The 24,276-nt window shown below is 42.1% G+C and overlaps 1 protein-coding gene across 2 annotated transcripts in view; it reads left to right on the forward strand.

Moving 5' to 3' along the window:
* NBAS (NBAS subunit of NRZ tethering complex) overlaps positions 1–24,276 on the forward strand; it is a 352,219-nt gene that overhangs the window by 324,733 nt on the left and 3,210 nt on the right. For both annotated transcript variants that reach the window (XM_038758591.1, XM_038758650.1), the window contains exons 49-51: positions 541–680; positions 13,505–13,649; positions 19,027–19,155. In XM_038758591.1, coding sequence (XP_038614519.1) covers positions 541–680; positions 13,505–13,649; positions 19,027–19,155 — 414 coding nt within the window. The remainder of the gene's footprint in view (positions 1–540; positions 681–13,504; positions 13,650–19,026; positions 19,156–24,276) is intronic.

A 24,276-nucleotide genomic window follows, 5' to 3' on the forward strand; every position in this document is an offset into this window, starting at 1 on the left:
ATAAAATACCCTAGAGCAAAATTGAATTTCTCAAAGAAACCAATGTACTGGTCTAGACAGCAACACTAAGCAACAGAATTCTATGTGGAAGATTACTCTCCATTAATGATTAACTTATTTTACAGAAAAATTAGATTTAGTATAGCAGTAATGCGATATTGGTTGTTTCTTCAAACAATTGTACCTTAAAATGTTTTTGAAAACTTTTCTTGGGAAAATTTGAATGAATTTACAAGCATACTCTCAATTTACGTACTTTTAAAGTGCTTAGTATAGTGCCCTGCACACAGTGGGTGCTCAATAAATAGGTTTGAATGAATGAATGAATTATTCCACTAATGTAATAATTGGGAAATTTCTAAAAATAAATGTACTTTCTCATTTCAAGCTTGAATAATTGAGGTTAAAAAGAGGGTAATGTCGGTATCAGCGGTGTATAAAGGAATTGTGAAAAATCAATATTTTCCATTTAAAAATTGTGTTTGTTTTCAAATTTGTCGCATCTTACGGGTCTTTGGGCATCCATTCGTTTTTCTCTAGGTTGACGTAGCAGATATAGAAAATGAGGAGAAGCGCTACTCTCTCTTCCTGAATTTACTGGAGTCCAGTCACCATGAGGCTGAGTTCCAGCACCTGGTTTTACTCTTGCAAGCTTGGCCACCTATGGAGAGTGCAGATCTGTAAGTATTCTTATGAACCCAAGAGGTTTTATATAAAATCCTTAATCCTGAGCTTCTCTACCTCAGGCCAACAAAAGAAATATCATGTGTCTGATTAAAATGTTTTTTGGAAGATGCTTAAAACTATATATTTGATTACCTAAGATGGAATGAAACAAGGCTTCAAACACTTCTGAAGTATTCTTTCAAAAATTGTGATGTGTTTTATTACACTTTTATTTCAGTGCCTTATAACAACTCCGTGCATGAAGTATTTAAAAATAATTTTTTATAAAGTTCAATCACCGGACTATTTTCTATGCCATTTTCTGCAAATATCCTGTTGTACAGAAACTTAATTCAGATTACACTTTAATCAATTAATGGTATTTATTGAGTGTTTCCTGTGCGGAGAGCACTGGGGAAAGTACAGTTCCAAGAGTTGGTAGTCGCGATCTCTACCTAGAAGGACATTACAATCTACACACATCAATGTACATTTTTAATTCTTAGAAGGCTTTAGCTTAATCAGGCAAGATCAAAGTTCAAATACTCAGTTTGCCTTTGGTGTTACAGGTTCACATCAGTTTATAATCTGTGTGCTTTTCATTTTTCAAGAGGCGAGGTCATAATCAATCTATGGTATTTATTGAACACGTTCTGAATGCAGAGCATTGTGTGCTAGAGAAAGTGCAATACAGTAGAGTTGGTAGTTGCAATCCCTGCCCACAGGAAGCCTTCAGTCTAGAGGGGGAGACAGTAATAATAATAATAATAGTATTTGTTAAGCACTTATTGTATGCCAAGCACTGTACTAAGTGCTGGGATAGATATAAGGTGATCAGGTCCCACATGGGGCTCACAGTCTAAATAGGAGGGAGAACAGGCATTAAATCCCCATTTTATAGTTGAGGGAACCAAGGCACAGAGAAGTTTAGTGATTTGTCCAAGGTCACCCAGCAGGGTTCATGGCAGAGCCTGAATTAGATAGAACCCAGGTCCTTTGACCCCCAGGAACCTGCTCTTCCCATTAAGTCATGCTGCTTTAAAGATATTAAAAAACAAGTACAGATATGGGAAATGGCAGAAGATAAGGATATGTTCATATGTTTTGTGGAGCTGAACTAAGGAGTGGAGAGGGGAGGGAAATAAGGATTAGTCCTGGAAAAGAGACAAGCTAATGTACTCTCTCATTGAAAGGCTGTTATTAATTAGTGACTTCAGAACTCCTGGAAACATGCTGTACTTTAAAAGTGATTATTATTTTGATTGGGTTTCAGCTATTCAGTTGCCATACGTTTTCCTCTGTCGATGCTGTCGTTTCCTTGATTTAAATGGAGCAGTTCTTACCTCAGTGTGTTATCAGCAATCTTCTATCCTTCTAGTTGCCCTTCAGGAAACACAGGCAAATGAACTTTTTTGTTTTGGCATGCCAGCTATCATAAGGTGCCATCCTTCATCTGTAAAACTAGGTGGATAAGACCAATTACTTTGGTCTGCTTACCGGGGCCGCCGTGGAATATAGATCACAGTCTGTTTGAACTTAAAAAACAGACTCCCTGAAGGGCTCATACAAATTTATACAAGGCAGATGGTAAATAGTAGCTTTCCTTTTCCTCCTAACAAATTATTTTGTGTACACTTGGAGAATACTAAGAAATGCCTGGTAGACGTGATTTTTCACAACTAAAGGCAAGAAAGTTTGGAGGGTTTCTGAAATAAGTAAGTTTCCCCCCCAAACTTTGATGCAAGCAATATATTACACGTCCTTAATGGTTTTTGTATGAGAAGGAGGGCAGGTTGCTGCTTGATTTAAGAATATGTCCTGTATTTCCTTAAACATTCAGCCAACGGTTTCTACTTTTGATTTAAGGACCAAGATATTTTGAGAAGCAGGGTACTGCATCATGAACAGTAAAAAGAGTTGGTTTTGTTTGAGATGATGCAGGTAAAAATTACATATGTCCTGTTTAATATTATCAGGGCTCTACGCTTTTTATAGCAATGCGACTGATTAAAATTATTGATTTATTTAAGGTTCTTAATAGATCTTTCAGAGATCTGTATTTGAAAGTGTTTCCATCTTCGCACAATTCATTTGGTTTTCTGGTGCTGAATTTTGCTGTAACATAGTAGAGTTATATAAAGAGAAAATTTGGTAAAAATGAGTTTCTGTTGCCTCCATAATGACTTCTGGGTCAATGTCTCAAGTTTAAAAGATTTGAATTATTTCTTAAAGGGAACCTAGAATTTGAGTGCTTTTTGAATTATATCAGTTTTCTGGGCCCTTTTCAATTTTCCTATAGTTTGCAGCTCAAAATGGTTGTTGCTTCAAATACAGAGCAGATATGACAATAGGAGATAGAGGAAACAAACAATAGAGCAACTAAGATATGAATAGGTAGCATAGCAGTGGGAGTGTCCAATTCTTCTATTTGTTCATTCAGTCATTTATTGAGTGCTTACTGTATGCAGAGAACTATACTAAGCGCTTGGAAAGTACCATACAGCAATAGAGACAGTTCCTGCCCACAAAGGGCTTAGAACCTAGAGGGGGTGAGATATGTCCAAACAAGTGAACAGGCATCGATATAAATAAGTAGAATTATAGATATATACATATATACACAAGTGCTGTGCGGCAAGTGTGGGGAGAGAAAAGGGAGCGAGTCGAAGTGACGCAGAAGAAAGAGGGAGCTGAGGAAAAAGGGGCTTAGGGAAGGCCTCTCAGAGGAGGTGCACCTGCAGTAGGGCTTTGAAGGAGGGAAGAGTGATTGTCAGATTTGAGGAGGGAGGCCATTCCGGGCCAGAGGCAGGACGTGGGCACAGTGAGAAGTTTAGCACCAGAGGAGCGGAGTTTGCGGGTTGGGATGTAGAAGGAGAGAAGGGAGTTGAGGTAAGAAGGGACAACATGAAGGAGAGCTTTCAAGCCAATAGTGAGGAGTTTTTGTTTGATTCAGAGGTTGATAGGCAACCACTGGGGATTTTTGAGGAGGGGGTGACTCCCTGAACATGTCTGTAGAAAAATAATCCGGGCAGCGGAGCGATGGATGGACTGAGGTGGGGAGAGCCAGAAGGATGGGAGATCAGAAAGGAGGCTGATGCGGTAATCCAGTCGGGACAGGATGAGATATTGTACTAATGTGATAGTGGTTTGGATGGAGAGGAGAGGGCGGATCGTCGCGATGTTGTGAAGGTGAGATTGACAGGATTTGGTGATGGATTGGATATGTGGGGTGAATGAGAGAGCGGAGTCAAGGATGAGAACAAGGTTACGGGCTTGTGAGACGGGAAGGATGGATATGCTGTCAGCTTCCCCCAGAACAGTGGTAACAGTTCAAGACAAGCAGACTGCAGGTTTTAGCCAAACCATGATCTTGTATTATGCTGTCGAGCAGCTTCTGACAATAGCAATGCCATGGATGCATCTCTCCCAGAAGGCCCCACCTCCATCTGCAGTCATTCTGGTAGTTTATCCATAGAGTTTTCTTGATAAAAATATGGAAGTGGTTTACCATTGCCTCCTTCCATGCAGTAAACTTGAGTGTCTGCCCTCGACTCTCTCCAATGTCACTACTGCCCAGTACAGATGAGTTTTGACTTGTAGCATATTGCCTTCCATTTGCTAGCCGTTGCCCAATGTAGGAATGAAATGGATTTGCCCCTGCTTGACTCTCCCTCCTGTAGTGGAGTCTGGTAGAGTACTGGAAACTCTCCAGGTGTGATCCTGAAAGGGGACAAACCATGATACCTACAACCCAAAGATAAAACTGGTATGATTTGATATGTCATGCCAGGTTATTCATTCATTCATTCATAGTTATTGAATACTTAAAGTGTGCAAAGCACTGTACTTAGCTCTTGGGAGAATACAATGTAATAATAAACACATATGTTCCCTGCCCACAAGCTTAAAATATATAGGGGAGAAAGACATTAATGTAAATAAAGAAATAAATTACAGATATGTACAAAAGTGCTCTGGGGCTGAATTCATTCAATCATATTTATTGAGCGCTTACTGTGTTCAGAGCACTGTACTAAGCGCTTGGGAAGTACAAGTTGGCAACAGATAGGGACGGTCCCTACCCAACAATGGGCTCACAGTCTAGATGGGGGATGAGTAGTTACAGACACCCCAAAGATAGCCTACAACCCAAGGTTCATTCATTCATTCAATCATATTTATTGAGTGCTTACTGTGTGCAGAGCACTGTACTAAGCGCTTGGGAAGTACAAGTCAGCAACATATAGAGATGGTCCCTACCCAACAAAGGGCTCCCAGTCTAGAAGGGGGAGACAGACAACAAAACTAAACATGTAGACAAATGTCAAAATCATCAGAACAAATAGAATTAAAGCTAAAGCCATATTAAAGTTTGCCACCATGATTGTGTAATGCCTTGCAAATCCAAACATCACCGCAAGATGCAAAAAAGACCAGAGAATAAAGCTTTGGCCTCAGCACTATCAGGTAAGATTTGAGTTTTAAGAAGACTTGCGTCAACTTTAAAGCAAAATGAAATTGTAAAATTGATCGAAGACGGCCCTGACAGAGAGCAGAGTTCATGGTATTCCGTAGGATTAGTCACGTGACAGGATACTTTCTGAAGACAAGTAAAGAGGGATGTTGTTCTCTCCAATTCTTCGCCACAGTTGAAAAACCACTACCACAGTCTGTAGCATATGTTTCTACTTTTGCCGCCTTCTGCTATAATCATTCTATACCTTCACAGTTTGAACATAATACTTTGAATTATTAACAAATATTAAACTGCAGTTTAGTGATGCTTAATGTAACAGCATATAGTGCCTAAAGGAATAATTTTTCCAGAGATTTTAGAATGGATCACCATTTATAAAATGTGAGTCGATGGGAAAGTGTACCCCTCAATTCAGCCATTCACAATCTATCCTTGTTTTCTTTGACTACATCGTGGTTGCATTGTGAATTTGACATCATAGGGTGTAGGTTATTACTCTACATGATCTTTTTGAATAGAAATCTCATGGAAATTTTTCTTACAAAGTTAAAACTGACTCTGACTTGGACGTTCATAGTCAAAGCAAAAGGAAGAATTGCCTTGATTATCAGCCTCCTTTCTGACCCCTTTGCCTCTTGTCTCTCCCCACTATAGTCCATAATTCATTCTGCTGCCTGGATCATTTTTCTAGGAAAGCATTCAGTCCATGTTTTCCCCACTCTTCAAGAACCTCCAGTGGTTGCGCATCCACCTCCACATCAAATGGAAACTCCTTACAATCAGCCTGAAGGCACTCACTCTATCACCCTAATCCAGTCTACCTTACCTCACTATTCTCCTACTACAACCCAGCACACACATTTTGTTCCTTAGTGCCAACCTACTCATGGTACCTCAGTCTTGTCAATCTCACCGCCAAACTCCCACCCACATCCTACCTCTGGCCTGGAACACCCTCCCTCCTCAAGTTTGACGGACAATTACTCTCTCCACCTTCAAATCAATCAGTCGTATTTATTGAGCGCTTACTGTGTGCAGAGCACTGTACTAAGCGTTTGGGAAGTACAAGTTGGCAACATATAGAGACGGTCCCTACGCAGTGGGCTCACAGTCTAGAAGTGTTATTGAAGGCACATCTCCTCTTTTCCCACCCCCTTCAGAGTTGCGCTGATTTGCTCCCTTTATTCAACCCTCCCTCAGCCCCACAGCACTTATGTATATAACCATAATTCATTTATTTATACTAATATCTGTCTTCCCCTCTGGACTCTAAGTTTGTTTGGGACAGGCAATATGTTTATGAAGTCTGTTATATTGTACTATTCCAAGTGCTTAGTACAGTGCTCTGCACACAGTAAGTGCTAAATAAATACGATTGAAAGAATGAATGAACTGTTTAATGTGGAATTGTATCCTTGTAATCTAAAGGCCACCCTAAGCATAGGCACTTAATAAATACGATTGAAAGAATGAATGAACTGTTTAATGTGGAATTGTATCCTTGTAATCTAAAGGCCACCCTAAGCATAGGCACTTAATAAATACGATTGAAAGAATGAATGAACTGTTTAATGTGGAATTGTATCTTTGTAATCTAAAGGCCACCCTAAGCATAAGCGCTGGTGCGTAGAGGAATCATAATTTGCTTCTATCCCAGGACACAAGTGATTGAAAAATATTTTGACAAGCCCATTTTTATTTGCATTTAGGTTTAATTTTAAAAATAACTATTTTTATTTCACAGTAATAGTTGAGGTCACCTTACTACTGTGGTTTTCGTACTTTATTTCCCTATCATCACTTGGTAACCAAAAATAAATGCTTTTGTGTTCATTTTTTCCCCTATCATAGTAACATTCAAGTTGAGCAAAAGCCCAAATAGAGGAAACTGCAGAAACTGCTAGAAACAGATTAGGCAGAGAGAGTATTTATTTAGCTGGTGGCAGTGGAAAAAATTGTAACAGTGAAATTCTTATCTTTTAATGTACCCTATATCTAGTGAAGCACTGCTAAATCTTTTATGGTAAGCAGTTAATCCAGAATAAGATACATTTAAGTAGATAAAATACCTCCTTAGAGCCTTTGGATAGGACTGGTGGAATCGGTTACATTAAACTTCTTATTGTTGGCAATTCCTAGCCCCCAAAAGCTGATTTGCTTGCCTGGGAAGTCCCTAAATGTTGGGGCAACTCAGGGAAGAAGGGAAGCTATTCATTTTGGCCCGAGGCATAGGCACCCAATTCAGTGGTGCAGAGAGAGCCAGTCAAACAATCAATCAATCATCATCATCATCATCATCATCAATCGTATTTATTGAGCACTTACTATGTGCAGAGCACTGTACTAAGCACTTGGGAAGTATGAATTGGCAACATATAGAGACAGTCCCTACCCAACAGTGGGCTCACAGTCTAAAAGGGGGAGACAGAGAACAAAACCAAACATACTAACAAAATAAAATAAATAGAATAGATATGTACAAGTAAAATAAATAAATAAATAAATAGAATAATAAATATGTACAAACATATATACATATATACAGGTGCTGTGGGGAAGGGAAGGAGGTAAGATGGGGGGATGGAGAGGGGGACGAGGGGGAGAGGAAGGAAGGGGCTCAGTCTCCAATCAATCGTATTGAGCGCTTACTGTGTGTCGAGCACTGCACTAAGCGCTTGGGAAGCGCAAGTTGGCAACACTAAGAGACAACACAAGTCACCTTAAGGAGGTTGTCTTGTCTTATCCTGCTGTCATCTCCGACCCACAGTGATTCCACGGACACATCTCTCCCAGAACGCCCCACTCTCTATCTGCAATCGTTCTGGTAGCGTATCCATAGAGTTTTCTTGGTAAAAATGTGGAAGTGGTTTACTGTTGCCTTCTTCCATGCAATAGACTTGAGTCTCCGCCCTCGACTCCCTCCCATGTCGCTACTGCCCTGTACGGGTGAGTTTTGACTTGTGGCAGATTGCCTTCCAGTTGCTAGCCACTGCCCAGGATACGAATGAAATGGATAGGCCTCTACTTGACTCAGCCTCTCATAGCCGAGATTGGTAGAGCCCTGGAAACTCTCCAGGTGTGATCCTGAGAGGTCAAGGAGATTAGCTATATGTTGCCAATTTGTACTTCCCAAGCGCTTAGTACGGTGCTCTGCACACAGTAAGCGCTCAATAAATACGATTGATGATGATGATGATGATTAGCCCTGGATTTTTAGGCATGGAGAACAACTGTAACTAGGCCCTTCTTGCCCCTTTAAGCCAGAAGCAGAGGCCTCAGTAGGCATGACTAGGTGAAAGTAGTCCTTCATCCATCAATCAGTCGGTCATATTTATTGAGCACTTACGGTGTGCAGAGCACTGTACTAAGCGCTTGGGAGAGTATAACACAACAGTATAACAGACACATTCCCTGCCCACAGCGAGCTTCATCCAGCCACCCCCTCACCTGTCCAGCTTCAGAAATTCCTACAGAGGCAAAGACAGTAGAGGCGGAGTCAAGATGGTGACCCCAACTCTTGCTCCGTCCGGCATATGGAGGAAAAGACACTGCTACTGCCTGTGGCAACTCCTTCTCCTCCCAGCAGGCCCCCAGGATTGCCTGGTCAGATCCACCAGGGAAGGCAAGCAGATGACTGCTCCTCACAAGGTGTCAGGGTTGGGGTGAGAGGAACTGTGCTGCCTTCCAATAAGGTCTGACGGTCGTGGCTATAGGCCCTAGTCCAAGGATGTGATGGCAGGTATTTAACCCATGCAGGGCACCTGAACTACAGCGATCCCAGAAAGCCAGATCCTGCCCATTACCAGTGTAGCAACTGGGCAAATTCTGAGATCTTTGAGGGCAGAGATCCGCCATTTGTCCGCTGTGTGATCTCGGGCAAGTCACTTGAGTTCTCTGTGCCTGTTACTTCATATGTAAAATGGGGATTAAGACTGGAAACCCTATGTTGGACATGGACTGTGTCCAACCTGATTATCTTGCATTTACCCCAGTGCTTAGTATGGTATCTGGCACATAGTAAGTGCTTAACTAATGCCATTAAAAAAAAGCGAGATCATGTCTACCAACTTTATTGTATTGCTCTCTCCCAAGGGCTTAGGGTAGAAAGCCCTCTCTTAATACCATTGATTGATAATAATAATAATAATAATAATAATAATAATAATAATAATAATAATAATGAGGTGGCATTTTTTAAGCACTTACTATATGCAAAGCACTGTTATAAGCGTGGGAGGGGGATACAAGGTGAGCAACTTGTCCCACGTGGGGCTCACGGTCTTAATCCCCATTTTGCAGATGGGGTAACTGAGGCACAGAGAAGTGAAGTGACTTGCCCATGGTTACACAGCAGACAAGTGGTGGAGCCGGGATTAGAACCCATGACCTCTGACTCCCAAGCCCGTGCTCTTTCCACTGAGCCATGCTGCTCATGCTCACACCTCTGTTCCTTTTAGGCAGGGTTCATGTCTTCTCTAATTGTACTCTCCCAAGCACTCAGTGCTATGCGTACAGTAGACACTCATCATCATCAATCATCATCAATCGTATTTATTGAGCGCTTACTATGTGCAGAGCACTGGACTAAGCGCTTGGGAAGTACAAATTGGCAACATATAGAGACAGTCCCTACCCAACAGTGGGCTCACAGTCTAAAAGGGGGAGAGTATTTATTCACTCAATAAATACTACTGATTAAGTGAGTACCTGAAAATAGGTAGTGGAATAAGAGTAGAAGCAGGCAAAATACTGGTGAAAACCTTCTGCTCCCCTTTCTGCCCCGTTCCTTTTTCTCCTTCCTTTCCTACTTCTCTTCTCCCACTCCTAATCTCTCCTACTTCTTTTACTCCCTTCTCCTGTCCCTTCCCCTCTTCTCCACCCACTATCACCCACTATTTCTCCTCAAAGCCTCGCTCCCAAGTTTGTCCCGACACCCGAATTGAAAACTTGGTTCCCCTGGCCAGGGGTGAGTTCACAGGACCACCCTAAACTAACAGACACTCCAGGAGGGTTTAGGCAAAGCCTGGTTGATTACTGCTTTGGTAATCTTTAAAGGATTCCCCCTTTTAGGCTGTGAGCCCACTGTTGGGTAGGGACTGTCTCTATATGTTGCCAATTTGTACTTCCCAAGCGCCTAGTACAGTGCTCTGCACATAGTAAGCGCTCAAATACGATTGATGATGATGATTGGAGAGTTTCTGGGACAGTGTGCAGTTTTCCTGCATTCTGGGAGCTGTTCTGTGGACAGAGACACTCCTCTCTTCTCCATCCAATGCTGCCTCAACAGAACTGTAAACTCCTTGTGGGCAAGGACCCTATCTACCAACTCTGTTGTAATTAAGCCCTCCTTTCCTCTTCTTCCACTCCTTTCTTCCTCACCCTGATCTTGCTCCCTTTATACACCTCAGCGTGGCTCAGTGGAAAGAGCCCGGGCTTGGGAGTCAGAGGTCATGGGTTCTAACCCCGGCTCCACCACTTGTCAGCTGTGTGACTTGGGTCAAGTCACTTAACTTCTCTGGGCCTCAGTTACCTCATCTGTAAAATGGGGATTAAGATCGTGAGAACCACATGGGGCAACCTGATTGCCTTGTATTCCCCCGCCCAGCGCTTAGAACAGTGCTTGACACATAGTAAACACTTAACAAATACCATTATTATTATTTTCATCCCCGCCCCACAGAATTTGTGTGCATATTTGTAATTTATTTATTTATATTAATGTCTATCTCTCCCTCTAGACTGTAAGCTCGTTGTGGGCAGGGAATGTGTCTGTCATTATATTACCCTTTCCTAAATGCTTAGTACAGTGCTCTGCATACAGTAAGCACTCAATACAAGTGGTTGAATGAATGAATCAAGCATATTTATTGAGCAGTTACTGTGTGCAGAACATGGCAATGTACTCTCTCAAGCACTTAGTTCAGTGCTCTGCACACCATATGTACTCAATAAATATCATTGACTAATTGATCAGAACCTCAGAAGATTCCTAGTACTGCTCCAGCCCACTAGTATATATACTATACTATACTATATATACTATAGTATACTATACTACACTATACTATACTATATAGTACTAGTATATATATACACAAATACATATATATTTGTATGTATTTATTACTCTTGTACATATCTATTCTATTTATTTTATTTTGTTAATATGTTTTGTTTTGTTCTCTGTCTCCCCCTTCTAGACTGTGAGCCCACTGTTGGGTAGGGACCGTCTCTATATGTTGCCAGCTTGTACTTCCCAAGCGCTTAGTACAGTGCTCTGCACACAGTAAGCGCTCAATAAATACATTTGATTGATTGATTGATTGATAGTAGTATGTGACTTGGAGGCAGAGACCTTCCTAGCCCGAATTTCATTGTACCCCACCTGCAATGTGCTTAGGGCTCAGAGCAGTCCCCTTAAAGTCACCCCAACTTTACCCAATCCTCCAAGTCAGTCCTTGAGATCTCCCAAGTGTCCTGGGGGTTAAGAGTTCCAGGCAGGAGTCAGCAAAGTGAGTTAATGACTCCATAATAATAATAATGATGGTATTAAGTGCTTACTATGAGCCAGGCACTGTACTAAGCGCTGGGGTGGATACAAGCAAATTGGGTCGGACACAGTCCCTGTCCCACTTGGGGCTCAGTTTCTCACTCAGTCCCCATTTTACAGATGAGGAAACTGAGGCACACAGAAGTTAAGTGACTTGCCCAAGGTCACACAGCAGACAGTTGGTGGAGCCAGAATTAGAACTCTTGACCTTCTAACTCCCAGGCTTTATCCACTATGCCATGTTCCATCCTCCACATTCAGACTGCAGGGCATTTCAAGCACCCATTTATGCAAACTGCTGATGGGAATTTAAGGGACCCTGGACACTTTGTGGTTCCTCAATTGGGCAGGTACAATGATGCCTATAGTTCATACTGAATCGAAGTGCATTCTATTTGACTATAATTGGGAACTTTATTGAATACTCAGGATGGGTCCTGTTTTTCTATCTGTGGTATTTTCCTATGGAAGGTGCAAATTTTTCCTTTATAGTTGAGTAACAACTTAGACCTTTTATTCATTTCCAATAATATCAATCAATCAATCGTATTTATTGAGCGCTTACTATGTGCAGAGCACTGTACTAAGCGCTTGGGAAGTACAAATTGGCAACACATAGAGACAGTCCCTACCCAACAGTGGGCTCACAGTCTAAAAGGGGGAGACAGAGAACAGAACCAAACATACCAACAAAATAAAATAAATAGGATAGAAATGTACAAGTAAAATAAATAAATAAATAAATAAATAAATAGAGTAATAAATATGTACAACCATATATACATATATACAGGTGCTGTGAGGAAGGGAAGGAGGTAAGATGGGGGGATGGAGAGGGGGACGAGGGGGAGAGGAAAGAAGGGGCTCAGTCTGGGAAGGCCTCCTGGAGGAGGTGAGCTCTCAGCAGGGCCTTGAAGGGAGGAAGAGAGCTAGCTTGGCAGAGGGGCAGAGGGAGGGAGGGCATTCCAGGCCGGGGGGGTGACGTGGGCCGGGGGTCGATGGTGGGACAGGCGAGAACAAGGTACAGTGAGGAGATTAGCGGTGGGGGAGCGGAGGGTGCGGGCTGGGCAGTAGAAGGAGAGAAGGGAGTTGAGGGAGGAGGGGGCGAGGTGATGGACAGCCTTGAAGCCCAGGGTGAGGAGTTTCTGCCTGATGCGCAGATTGATCGGTAGCCACTGGAGATTTTTGAGGAGGGGAGTGATATGCCCAGAGCGTTTCTGGACAAAGATAATCCGGGCAGCAGCATGAAGTATGGATTGAAGTGGAGAGAGACACGAGGATGGGAGATCAGAGAGAAGGCTGGTGCAGTAGTCCAGACGGGATAGGATGAGAGCTTGAATGAGCAGGGTAGCGGTTTGGATGGAGAGGAAAGGGCGGATCTTGGCAATGTTGCGGAGCTGAGACCGGCAGGTTTTGGTGACGGCTTGGATGTGAGGGGTGAATGAGAGAGCGGAGTCGAGGATGACACCGAGGTTGCGGGCTTGTGAGACGGGAAGGATGGTAGTGCCGTCAACAGAGATGGGAAAGTCAGGGAGAGGACAAGGTTTGGGAGGGAAGACAAGGAGCTCAGTCTTCGACATGTTGAGCTTTAGGTGGCGGGCGGACATCCAGATGGAGATGTCCTGAAGGCAGGAGGAGATGCGAGCCTGGAGGGAGGGGGAGAGAGCAGGGGCAGAGATGTAGATCTGGGTGTCATTAGCGTAGAGATGATAGTTGAAGCCGTGGGAGCGAATGAGGTCACCAAGGGAGTGAGTGTAGATTGAGAACAGAAGGGGACCAAGCACTGAATAATATGTACTTTTCTCCGTCAGGACAAGCACAGCAAAAAATCCTTGGGTGAAACTGTTCACCATGATGATATCCAGCTGCTCGAAGGAGAACAAGGAAGGACTGGGTAATGAAGTATTGAAGATCTGTCGATCTTTGTATCATACCAAGCAAATGCTTCCTGTAGAGGTGAGTTGATGTTTCAAGGGCTCTTCTTAGTGAGTAGTTCATTCATTCATTCAATCGTATTTATTAAGCGCTTACTGTGTGCAGAGCACTGTACTAAGCGCTTGCATTAATATCAAAACACCTAAACTGATGCCTTCAATTTCACATAAATTACTTTCACCAGTAGCCGTGACAAGTTAAATGCCAGTAATTTTTAATACTTTAAATGAAGAAAATATTCCAGGAGAAAAACTCCGAAACTTTGTATTTTCGATTTTCTTAAGTGGTGCTTCTATGTAAGTCTTGTTGCATTACCTGCGGTTAAATGAATTACGTATATTCTTCCCCATTCTCCTCCTTCACATCCCAAAATACAGAGCATGCATACGCATTATTTTCAAACTCTGCCGCCTTCAGCATTGCCCTGAGCATATCTTCAGACGATCTCCTTTTAGTGTTCAAGGGGTTTTTTTCCCTGTGATACAATTTGCCTAACCGCACTATTTGTTTGCTAAAAATAGTGTGGAGAAAAATCAGATCCCTCGCAACCCTCGGGCTCTATCTTGTACTGTGTTGAAAAAGAGAGAAGCACTTATAAAAAGGAAAAAGCATTGAAAAGTTTTATAGTAGCAAAATATTTTGTCCATTTTAAATGTTAGAAAATGTGACCATGGGATTTTGTGGGAATGATACCTGCACTTGGAGTAAATATGATATCAAAACAAGAGTGAATGTCACGTGTTAGCTGAAAATAAAACTGTTAAATACTTATTTTGTAATTTACTCAGCATTACAAACCAGGGTGTTTTATAATCAAGAAAAGCAGAAAGGTTATTTAACTAAGGAGAACTCTTCATCTTCCCACCCAAACCCTGTCCTCCCCCTCAGTTTTCCATCACTTTAGACAACACCATTATCCTCCGTATATCATAAACATTATCATTTACTCATTTCTCTCATTCAACCCGTGTATATATTGTCACCAAATCCCGTCAGTTCTTCCTTCACAACATGGCTAAAATCCACCCTCCTTTCAGTCCAAGCTGCCTCTATCCTGATCCAAGCACTTATATCCAGCCTTTACTACTGCATCAGCCTTCTCACTGACCTGCCACCTGTTTGTCCGTACTTCAGTCTTTACTTCATTCTGCTGCCCAGGTCATTTTTCTACAAAACTGTTCTGTTCAGTCCATGTCTCCCCACCACCCACCAACTCTGCATCCAATAGAATCTCCTTACCATTGGGTTTAATCAATCAATCAATCAATCGTATTTATTGAGCGCTTACTGTGTGCAGAGCACTGTACTAAGCACTTGTGCTTTAAGTGCTAAAGTGCATTAAGGGCTAAAGCACTTAATCAGTTCACCCTCTCCTGTCTTACCCTGCAGATTTCCTACTACAAACCAGAATTAGGTGGGACACAGTCCCTGTCCCACATTAGGCTCACAGTCTAAGTCCGAGTGAGAATGGCAGAACTAAGGGTCAGAGAAGTTAAGTGACTTGCCCAAAGTTATAGAGCAAGCATTTGACAGAGTCAGGACTCGAACCCTGGTCCTCTGACTCCCAGTGCTCTTTCCATTAGCCCATGCTGCTTCCCTTATGGGCAGGGACCGAATCTATCAACTCTGTTTTATTAATCAATCAATCAATCAATCGTATTTATTGAGCGCTTACTGTGTGCAGAGCACTGGAGTAAGCGCTTGGGAAGTACAAGTTGGCAACATATAGACCCGCTCCCTACCCAACAGTGGGCTCACAGTCTAAAAGGGGGAGACAGAGAACAAAACCAAACATACTAACAAAATAAAATAAATAGAATAGATATGTACAAGTAAAATAAATAAATAGATAAATAGAGTAATAAATATGTACAAACATATATACATATATACAGGTGCTGTGGGGAAGGGAAGGAGGTAAGATGGCGGGGATGGAGAGGGGGACGAGTGCTTTATATTGTGCTCTGTACACCATAAGCACTCAATAAACTCAATTGACAGATTTGATTAATTGGCCAAATTGATCAAACTGATGCTCTGCCCTGATGCCAACATAAGCAACACTAGGGCCATGTAGTGGTTGCCCACTTTGATCCTCATGTTTAGGGTTCTGACATCCTCTATTGTATATATGCATCCTAACTCTCTCTAGAAATCCAAATCCCTTCAGAACCTGCTAATGTTTTACAACTGCATGCCTTCCTATGTTAACTGATACCATATAGTACTATCCACTCTGTAAAGGTACGTTTCCTTTTGTGATTTTTGAACCTTCTTCAAGCTTCAGTAATCCATCATCCAAGCAATCAGTAGGTTCCTTAATGTTGTGGGATTTGGTGATCAACAATTTGGGGCTTGCCCTGACCATGCATTTCAGTCGTGTTGGAACAGTTGTTCTCCTTTTTGGTCCCTTCATATCCAGCTTTATGAGGTCTTCCTGCTGTATCTCCCTAGCTGCGTGGAATTTCACTAAGCAACACTCAGCTTCATTGCTTACTTAAAAATTACACATAAGCTTTCAAGGCCCCGGATTAAATAGGTGATTAAGGTTTAAATCTAGGGTCATCGACAATAAAATAAAAGTTGTGGTTGAAGTTCATTGCTCTTTTTTATGGTATTTGTTAAGTAAGGGCTTACTATGTGTCAGGCACTGTACTAAGCGCTGGGGTAGATACAGGCTAATCAGGTTGGACACAGTCCATGCCCCACATGGGGCTCACAGTCAATCCCCATTTTACAGATGAGGTAACTGAGGCCCAGAGAAGCTAAGTGACTTGCCCAAGGACCCAGCATTAGAACCCAGGGCCTTCTGATTCCCAGGCCTGTGATCTATCCACTAGGCCATGCTGCTTTTCCATTGCCCTGGCCCAGGCGTGTTAGCCCATTCGTAATATGCGCTCTGCTTCCAGTTTTCCAAAATATGCATTGAGGAACAGTTGATAAGGAAAATGGAGTAGCATTCAGAGTTTTGAGGATAATCTAGCGTCTGTTGAGGGCACTGGAGGGAAAAACTCCAAATTATCCATCCTTTCAAAGTAAGTATATGGACTTGAAGAAAATAGTATTGAAAGTTTTCAGTCAAAATATATCGGAACATCCTGGATGTCGGTTTTACCAGTGAATGTGTTCTAAATTATAAGCATATTAGTCACAGTGGATTTTCTTCCACCTTTCCAAACTCTCTGGCTTTGGTCAATCGTTCATCAAACAGAACGATTCGATTTAGATAGTAAAGGCCAGCTCAGTACCACTGACATTTGCATAAGTAAATAATTGAAAATAAAATACACAAACCAAAGGAGAGCTCTATGTTTGTGAGGATAAAAGTGTAGTTCCATGATTGCCAAAATCTAATCCTGGATTCATGGGATTAGCACAGTGCTGTGAACACAGTGAGTGCTCAATAAATAAAATGAATTGATTGAGCTGTTGAATTTCCCATAAAAATGTAGCCCTAATATACTTGTCCTTGACTTCTAAGTACCCGATCATTAAAGTGAAAGCAAAAAAAATTAACAGCACTCTTCTGATGTCATTGAACCTAATATAGTACATGAAATAGAGCATAAAGAAACCTATGTTACAACCAAAGACTTAAAAACGTGACAACCTCTGCTTTCCAATGAAGCTTATCCAAGTGGGAGAAGCAGTGTGGGTCAGTGGAAAGAGCACGGGCTTGGGAGTCAGAGGTCGTGGGTTCTAATTCTGGCTCCGCCACTTATCAGCTGTGTGATTTTGGGCAAGTCACTTAACTTCTCTGCGCCTCAGTTACCTCATCTGTAAAATGGCGATTAAGACTGTGAGCCCACATGGGACAACCTGATTACCTTGCTTCTCCCCCAGTGCTTAGAACAGTGCTTGGCACGTAGTAAGCGCTTAACAAATACCATCAGCAGCAGCATCAAGTGGGCATTACAGAATAAGCTTGTTGCATTGTTAGCAGTACCTGATTATTAAGCATGAAAATGATGGAGAAAAGACTGAGTCTTTAAATATAGTCATCCAATTTCAGATTGTCATCATTCATAGTGGTTGTTTCATTGCACTCAGCTATTTATTTCTCTTTTTCTAGACTCAGAATGTAGGTGTATTTCTTTTTTGCAACAAAAGGTTGCAACTCACAGCTGAAGATTCATAATTTTAGATGAAATGTTTACTGAATTCTTTTAAATGGTCGTTCTACTGAATTATTCATTCTTCCAACACATTTTTGCGAAGATATTTGCCACTGTATACTTCTAGTTTTATGGGGCTCTGAAGCCCAATAAACTGATATTTAAAAATATAATTCTAATCAGCATCTTAGCTTAAAATCCAAGGGAAGAAAAAAATTGAATGGATTCAAATTAATTCTTTATACTAAATTTTAAAGAAGCTATTTGCCCCTTGTTTTATTGCAACTTGAAAGTATTTTCTAAAGGAATTCTCAGTGCTAGATGGGAGCCTTCCTCCCTAGAAACCAGGCTTCTGTAGGAACTTCAGAGAACTATCAGTCCCACAGGGGACTGAGAATATGCTCTTCTTTCAGGAGGAGGCTGTGAGACTATTCCAGTTTTCTTAGCTACAATAGAACTGGCATCCTATTTATTTAGTGTCGGCGGATAGATAGGTAGATTAATGAAGAAAGATTGGGTGATATTGAAGGGTATATTGATAGATTTTTGAATATTGGTATTTTTCCTTCTTTCTATGATGCTAGTTAAGATTTTCATTATTGTTTGGCTTTCTTGCGATACATTAGATTTTCATAAGCTTTAATTCAGTTAACCTCCAAGAAATTCCAGGGGTTGCCTATCCATTTCTGTATCACACAGAAACTCTTAACCATTGGGGCTGTACATTACTCAATCACTTCTCCCCCTCCTATCTTACCTCACTGATTTCTTACTACGACCCAGCATTCTCACTTCATCCTTTAACGCAAACTGTGCCTCAATCTCACCATTTCACCACCAGTCTCTCCCCCATATTCTGCCTCTCTCCTGGAGCTCCCTCCCACTTCATATCCCTTGGGCCACGACTCTTCCCACCTTCAAAGCCATATTTAAATCCTTCAAGAGGCCTTCCCTGTTAAGCCTGCAGTTCCCCTACTCCCTCTCCCTTCTTCACTGCTCTTGCACTTGAATCTATACCCTTTATTTACCCACCCTCCACCCCACAACACTTATGTACAGAATCATAATTTATTTTAATGTCTTTCTTCCCCTCTAGACTATAAGCTCCTTGTGGATAGGGAACATGTCTGCCAAATCCGATTCATTGTACTTTCCCAATCACTTAGTGGAGTGCTCTGCACACAGTAAGCACTCAATCGATGAATAGGATGGATTGATTGATTTATTAACATCACTAAAGGACTACTGACATTTCATAGCATGTCTTTTATGCTTTGTTTCAGTGTATAAAGGAGCTGTGTTTGCTGCTTCTTAACCAGGCCCACCTGCTACCTTCCCTGAAACTACTAGTAGAAAGCCAAGATCACGATCTTCATGCTGTGGCCCTGGAGCAGATCAGAACTGTGGGAAAGGTATGAAGAGCAGTTGAATTAACCATCTTTCTAGGTGTGAGGTAATAAATTAGATCTTTCATCTTCACAGAGGTCACAGTCTCTGGATTCCTGGACCGTCATGCAGATTTGCTAAAACCGTGATCACTGCATTGTGCAATTCTAGAGCTTAATCAGATCTTCTGGGAGCTAACGGTAGTCAACAATAGTTGTCTTAATTCATTTGGTGTAAAACTAGTACAGTTGAAATTGTATTTGTTGTTTGAAAGCCATAAATACGGAGCATGTAGTATAAAGGATGGCAGTGTATTTGGCCTGCTTTTTCAGTACCGAGAGGCTCTCAGAGTTCAAAGATTTAATTAGGCATACACCTCCTGAGCCTCTTCTGGTTTGGCAGTCTTAACAGTGTTTAATATCGTCACTGTTGGGAAAGACTGAACTCCAACTACCTTTTTTCTCTTCTCCTTTCAAACTTACACTTCAAAGTCAGCCAAAGCTAGGGTCACAATTTAGCTGTTCCTGTGGTCATTGTATGTACTCCAATCTGGTCAAACCATTAAATCTTTACTGTTCTTGCTCAGCTTGGGTCCTAAAAGAAGTCTAGGAGAGGACAGCAGAGCAATGACTGTATCTTAAGCTCTAAAGCTATTTTCCATCCTGCTTCTAGAGTAACTCATATCTGTCATCTAAAAGGGAATTTATTAACTTTGCCGTAATAAATCAATCAATCTAAATGCCTGGGAGAGTACAAGAGCCCACTGTTGGGTAGGGACTGTCTCTATATATTGCCAACTTGTACTTCCCAAGCGCTTAGTACAGTGCTGTGCACACAGTAAGCACTCAATAAATACGATTGATGATTGATGATGATGATGATAATATAACAAAGTTGTAGACATTTTCCCTGCCCTCAAGGAGCTTCCCGGGACTGCAGATCTCCTCTTTACCTAATCTTACAGTTTTGTTAAGACTCAGCACCATATTTAACTTTTCTTTTTAATTCTGGTTTAGGCTCTTATAAATTTTCTGGCTGAATAATTTTGCATGGCAGCCTGGACAAGTTAGCCAAATACCTTTAAAATGGGGAAAATAAATGTCAACCAATCTCAGCGAGTATATGAGAGAAACAATTTATAAAAATAATAATACGTTTGCTTGCTTCTTATTTGTTAAGCACTTATTCAGTCGTATTTATTGAGTACTTACTGTGTGCGGAGCACTGTACTAAGTGCTTGGGAAGTACAAATCGGCAACATATAGAGATGGTCCTTACCCAACAACGGGCTCACAGTCTAGAAGTCTAGAAGGCCCACAGTCTAGAACGAGCTCACTTACTATGTGCCAGGCACTGTATTAAGTGCTGGGGTGGATCAAGCTAATCGGTTTGGACGCAGTCCCTGTCCCACGTGGGGCTCACAGTCTCAATCCCCATTTTACAGATGAGGGAACTGAGGCCCAGAGAAGTAAAGTGACTTGCTCAAGGTCACACAGCCGACACATGACCTTTTAACTCCTAGGCCCGTGCTCCACGTTAAGCAACATGGCACTACACCATACCACTTTTACTATGCCATGTTGCTTTCTTCATACATTGTACACGTACAACATTCCCTATAACAATCTTAGAATTTTTGAGTGATAGCACTCACTATTGCATCATATTGCCATTGTTTCTTTCAGTGCTTGTACTTAGAGCGCTGAATGCTGCAAAGTTTACTTCGGCTTACATCCTCCTCAATCTTTGAAATGTCTTAACAGTCCCAAGTAAAGTGATTGAAGTGCATTAGATAATGGTAGATCTGTTTGGCCTGGATACTGTTAGATCTCTAATCTCTCAAGGTGCCCCTTTGCTTACAAGGAGGTGAAAGAAAACACATTAAAAAGTATTTACCTATGAGGATATGTACACAATTATAGTTTGAGACTAGCTTATTATTGGTGCCATTTTCATTTGATCACAAGATTATTTTTATATTTTATATTGTTCTTGTCAGTTTTTTCCCCCAAAGCATAAATTATGAAAAGTTTTGGTTAGTGGAATACCTGATTTATTAAATATACAAATTAATTCAAGAAAGTCAAACAAAAGACTGATATTTTACATCATTGAGAGTACCACTCCAGGTTAATGATCATGTTTTCTGTACTTCCAAGTGGAAGACTCAGAACCTTACATAGCCTAATGATGACCACTTAACCAAAAAAAAAAAAAAAAAAGCAGCAGTACCATGAACTCCTTTGGTCTCTTTCTTATGTCCAAACAAATATTTGAAGGTTTTTACAATGCCATCCACTTCATAAGAAACGAGATGAACTCTCTTGGCTTTCATCTGAATCATTTGGTGCTGAAGCCCAAGCGTTTAGCATATTGCTTGTTCCTAGTAGGCTTTCAGTAGATACTATTCATTGATTGAGGAGGCTGGCAATTCAGGTTATTCATTCATTCATCCAATCGTATTTATTGAGCGCTTACTGTGTGCAGAGCACTGTACTAAGCGCTTGGGACGTACAAATCGGCAACATATAGAGAGGGTCCCTACCCAGCAACGGGCTCAAAGTGCAGATATGCCATAAAATTTGTCAGTAACTCATCTTTCTACTTTATTAATAGTTTCCACTTTCAGTTAGGATTGGGGTTGCCAGAAAAATGCTCGTTATGAAAAACATCGAAGAGATAAATGTGGAGCTTCCAGAGATATAGCAGTCAATCAGTGGTATTTATTAAGGTCTTACTATGTGCAGAGCACTGTACTAAGACACAGATGATTTCCACCTCAAACTTAACATGTCTAAAACAGAACTCCGTATCTTCCCACTCAAACCCTGTCCTCCCTGTGACTTTCCTATCACTGTGGAGAGTATGGCCGTCCTCTCTTCACACAAGCCCCAACCTTGGCGTTATTCATGACTCCGCTCTCTCCTTCATTAAAATCTGCCCTTTGGATGGAGACATCCAAACTTTAATCCAAGCAGTTATCCAATCCCACCTTTCTGATTACTGCCATCAGTCTCCTTGCTTACCTCCCTACCTCCTGTCTCTCCCCACTTCAGTGCATACTTCACTCTGCTTCCTGGGTCATTTTTCTACATAACCATTCAGTCCATGTTTCCCCACTCCTCAGAAACTTCTAGTGGTTACCCATCTACTCCACATGAAACAGAAACTTCTTACGATAGGCTTTAAAACACTCAAAAACCTTGTCCCCTCCTGTACTTAGCTTTTTTCGTACTACAACCCAGCCCTTGCATTTCACTCCTCTAATGCCAACCTACTCACTGTACCTTGATCTCATCTATCTCTCCACTGACTCCTCACCCACATCCTGCCTCCAGCCTGGAACGCCTTCCTCCTAGCCGACAGGTGACCACTCTCCTCCTTCGAAGCCATATTAAAAGCATATCTCCTCTAAGAGGCCTCCCTGACTTAGCCCTCATTTCCTCTTCTTATTCATTCATTGTCGTATTTATTGAGCGCTTACTGTGTGCAGAGCACTGTACTAAGTGCTTGGGAAGTACAAGTTGGCAACATATAGAGACGGTCCCTACCCAACAGTGGTCTCACAGTCTAGAAGGGGGAGACAGACAACAAAACCAAACATATTAACAAAATAAAATAAATAGAATAGATATGTACAAGTAAAATAAATAAACAAATAAATAGAGTAATAAATATGTACAAACATATATACATATATACAGGTACTGTGGGGAAGGGAGTTAAGGCGGGGGGATGGAGAGAGGGAGGAGGGGGAGAGGAAGGAGGGGGCTCAGTCTGGGAAGGCCTCCTGGGGGAGGTGAGCTCTCAGTAGGCCTTGAAGGGAGGGAGAGAGCCAGCCTGGCGGAAATGGGGAGGGAGGGCATTCCAGGCCAGGGGGAGGACGTGGGCCAGGGGTCAACGGCGGGACAGGTGAGACCAAGGCACGGCGGGGAGGTTAGCGGCAGAGAAGCGGAGGGTGTGGGCTGGGTTGGAGACAGAGAGAAGGGAGGTGAGGTAGGAGGGGGCGAGGTGATGGCCAGCCTTGAAGCCCAGGGTGAGGAGTTTCTGCCTGATGTGCAAATTGATTGGTAGCCACTGGAGATTTTTGAGGAGGGGAGTAACATGCCCAGAGCGTTTGTGGACAAAGACAATCCGGGCAGCGGCGTGAAGTATGGATTGAAGTGGGGAGAGACAAGAGGATGGGAGATCGGAGAGGAGGCTGATACAGTAGTCCAGACGGGATAGGATGAGAGCTTGAACGAGCAGGGTAGCGGTTTGGATGGAGAGGAAAGGATGGATCCTTTCTGCATCTCCCTTGCACTTGAATCCTGGCTCCACCATGTGTCTGCTGTGTGACCTTGGGCAAGTGAGTTCACTTCCCTGGGCCCCAGTTGCCTCATCTGTAAAATGGGAATCAAGACTGTGAGTCCTATGTGGGGCAAGGACTGTGTGCAACCCGATTTGCCTGTATCCACTACAGCGTTTAATGCAGTGCTTGGCTCATAGTAAGCGCCCAAGAAATACCACAAATATTGTTATTATTTGCAGCCTATATTCACCACCACCCCTTAGCCCCATAGAACTTGTATATATATTCGTAATCTATTTATTCATATTGATTTATGTCTCCCCTTCTGGACCGTAAGCTCATTGTGGTCATGTCTCCCAACTCCGATATATTGTCATCTACCAAGTGCTTAGCACAGTGCTCTGCAAACAGTAAGTGCACAGTAAATGTGATCGATTGGTTCTTTGCAATCCCGTCCTTCTCAGCAAATAGTGATTTGATATGGTTTAACCGCGCCATCCCTCCCCAGACAGATATTTTCTCAACACTCGATAGAGGAAGAGCAGAGAAGCCCTCCTGTGGAGGTCGCCCAGGGATGGGGACTGGTGGTTCAAGATGACCAGAGGGGCAGGGGGTAAGAGAGTTGAAAACAGCAGAGGCATTGAGGATGTGCATTTGAACATTTAGAGAGGGGAAGTTGTGTAGGTGTCCAAATAGGGAACGATGGCCTTGAATAAAAGGAGGAACTCTGGCGATCAAAGAATCTTTGTGCAGGAGAGCATGGTTTTGCTGAAAAGAGTGTGTGTGGAAGAGAAGGAAGGTTAAGAGGTTATGGTCAAAGAGTGGGGACTTCAAAAACCACCAAAGTATATTGGTC

The sequence above is a fragment of the Tachyglossus aculeatus genome, chromosome 1 (assembly GCF_015852505.1).
Source record: "Tachyglossus aculeatus isolate mTacAcu1 chromosome 1, mTacAcu1.pri, whole genome shotgun sequence".
NCBI classification, from domain to species: Eukaryota; Metazoa; Chordata; class Mammalia; order Monotremata; family Tachyglossidae; genus Tachyglossus; species Tachyglossus aculeatus.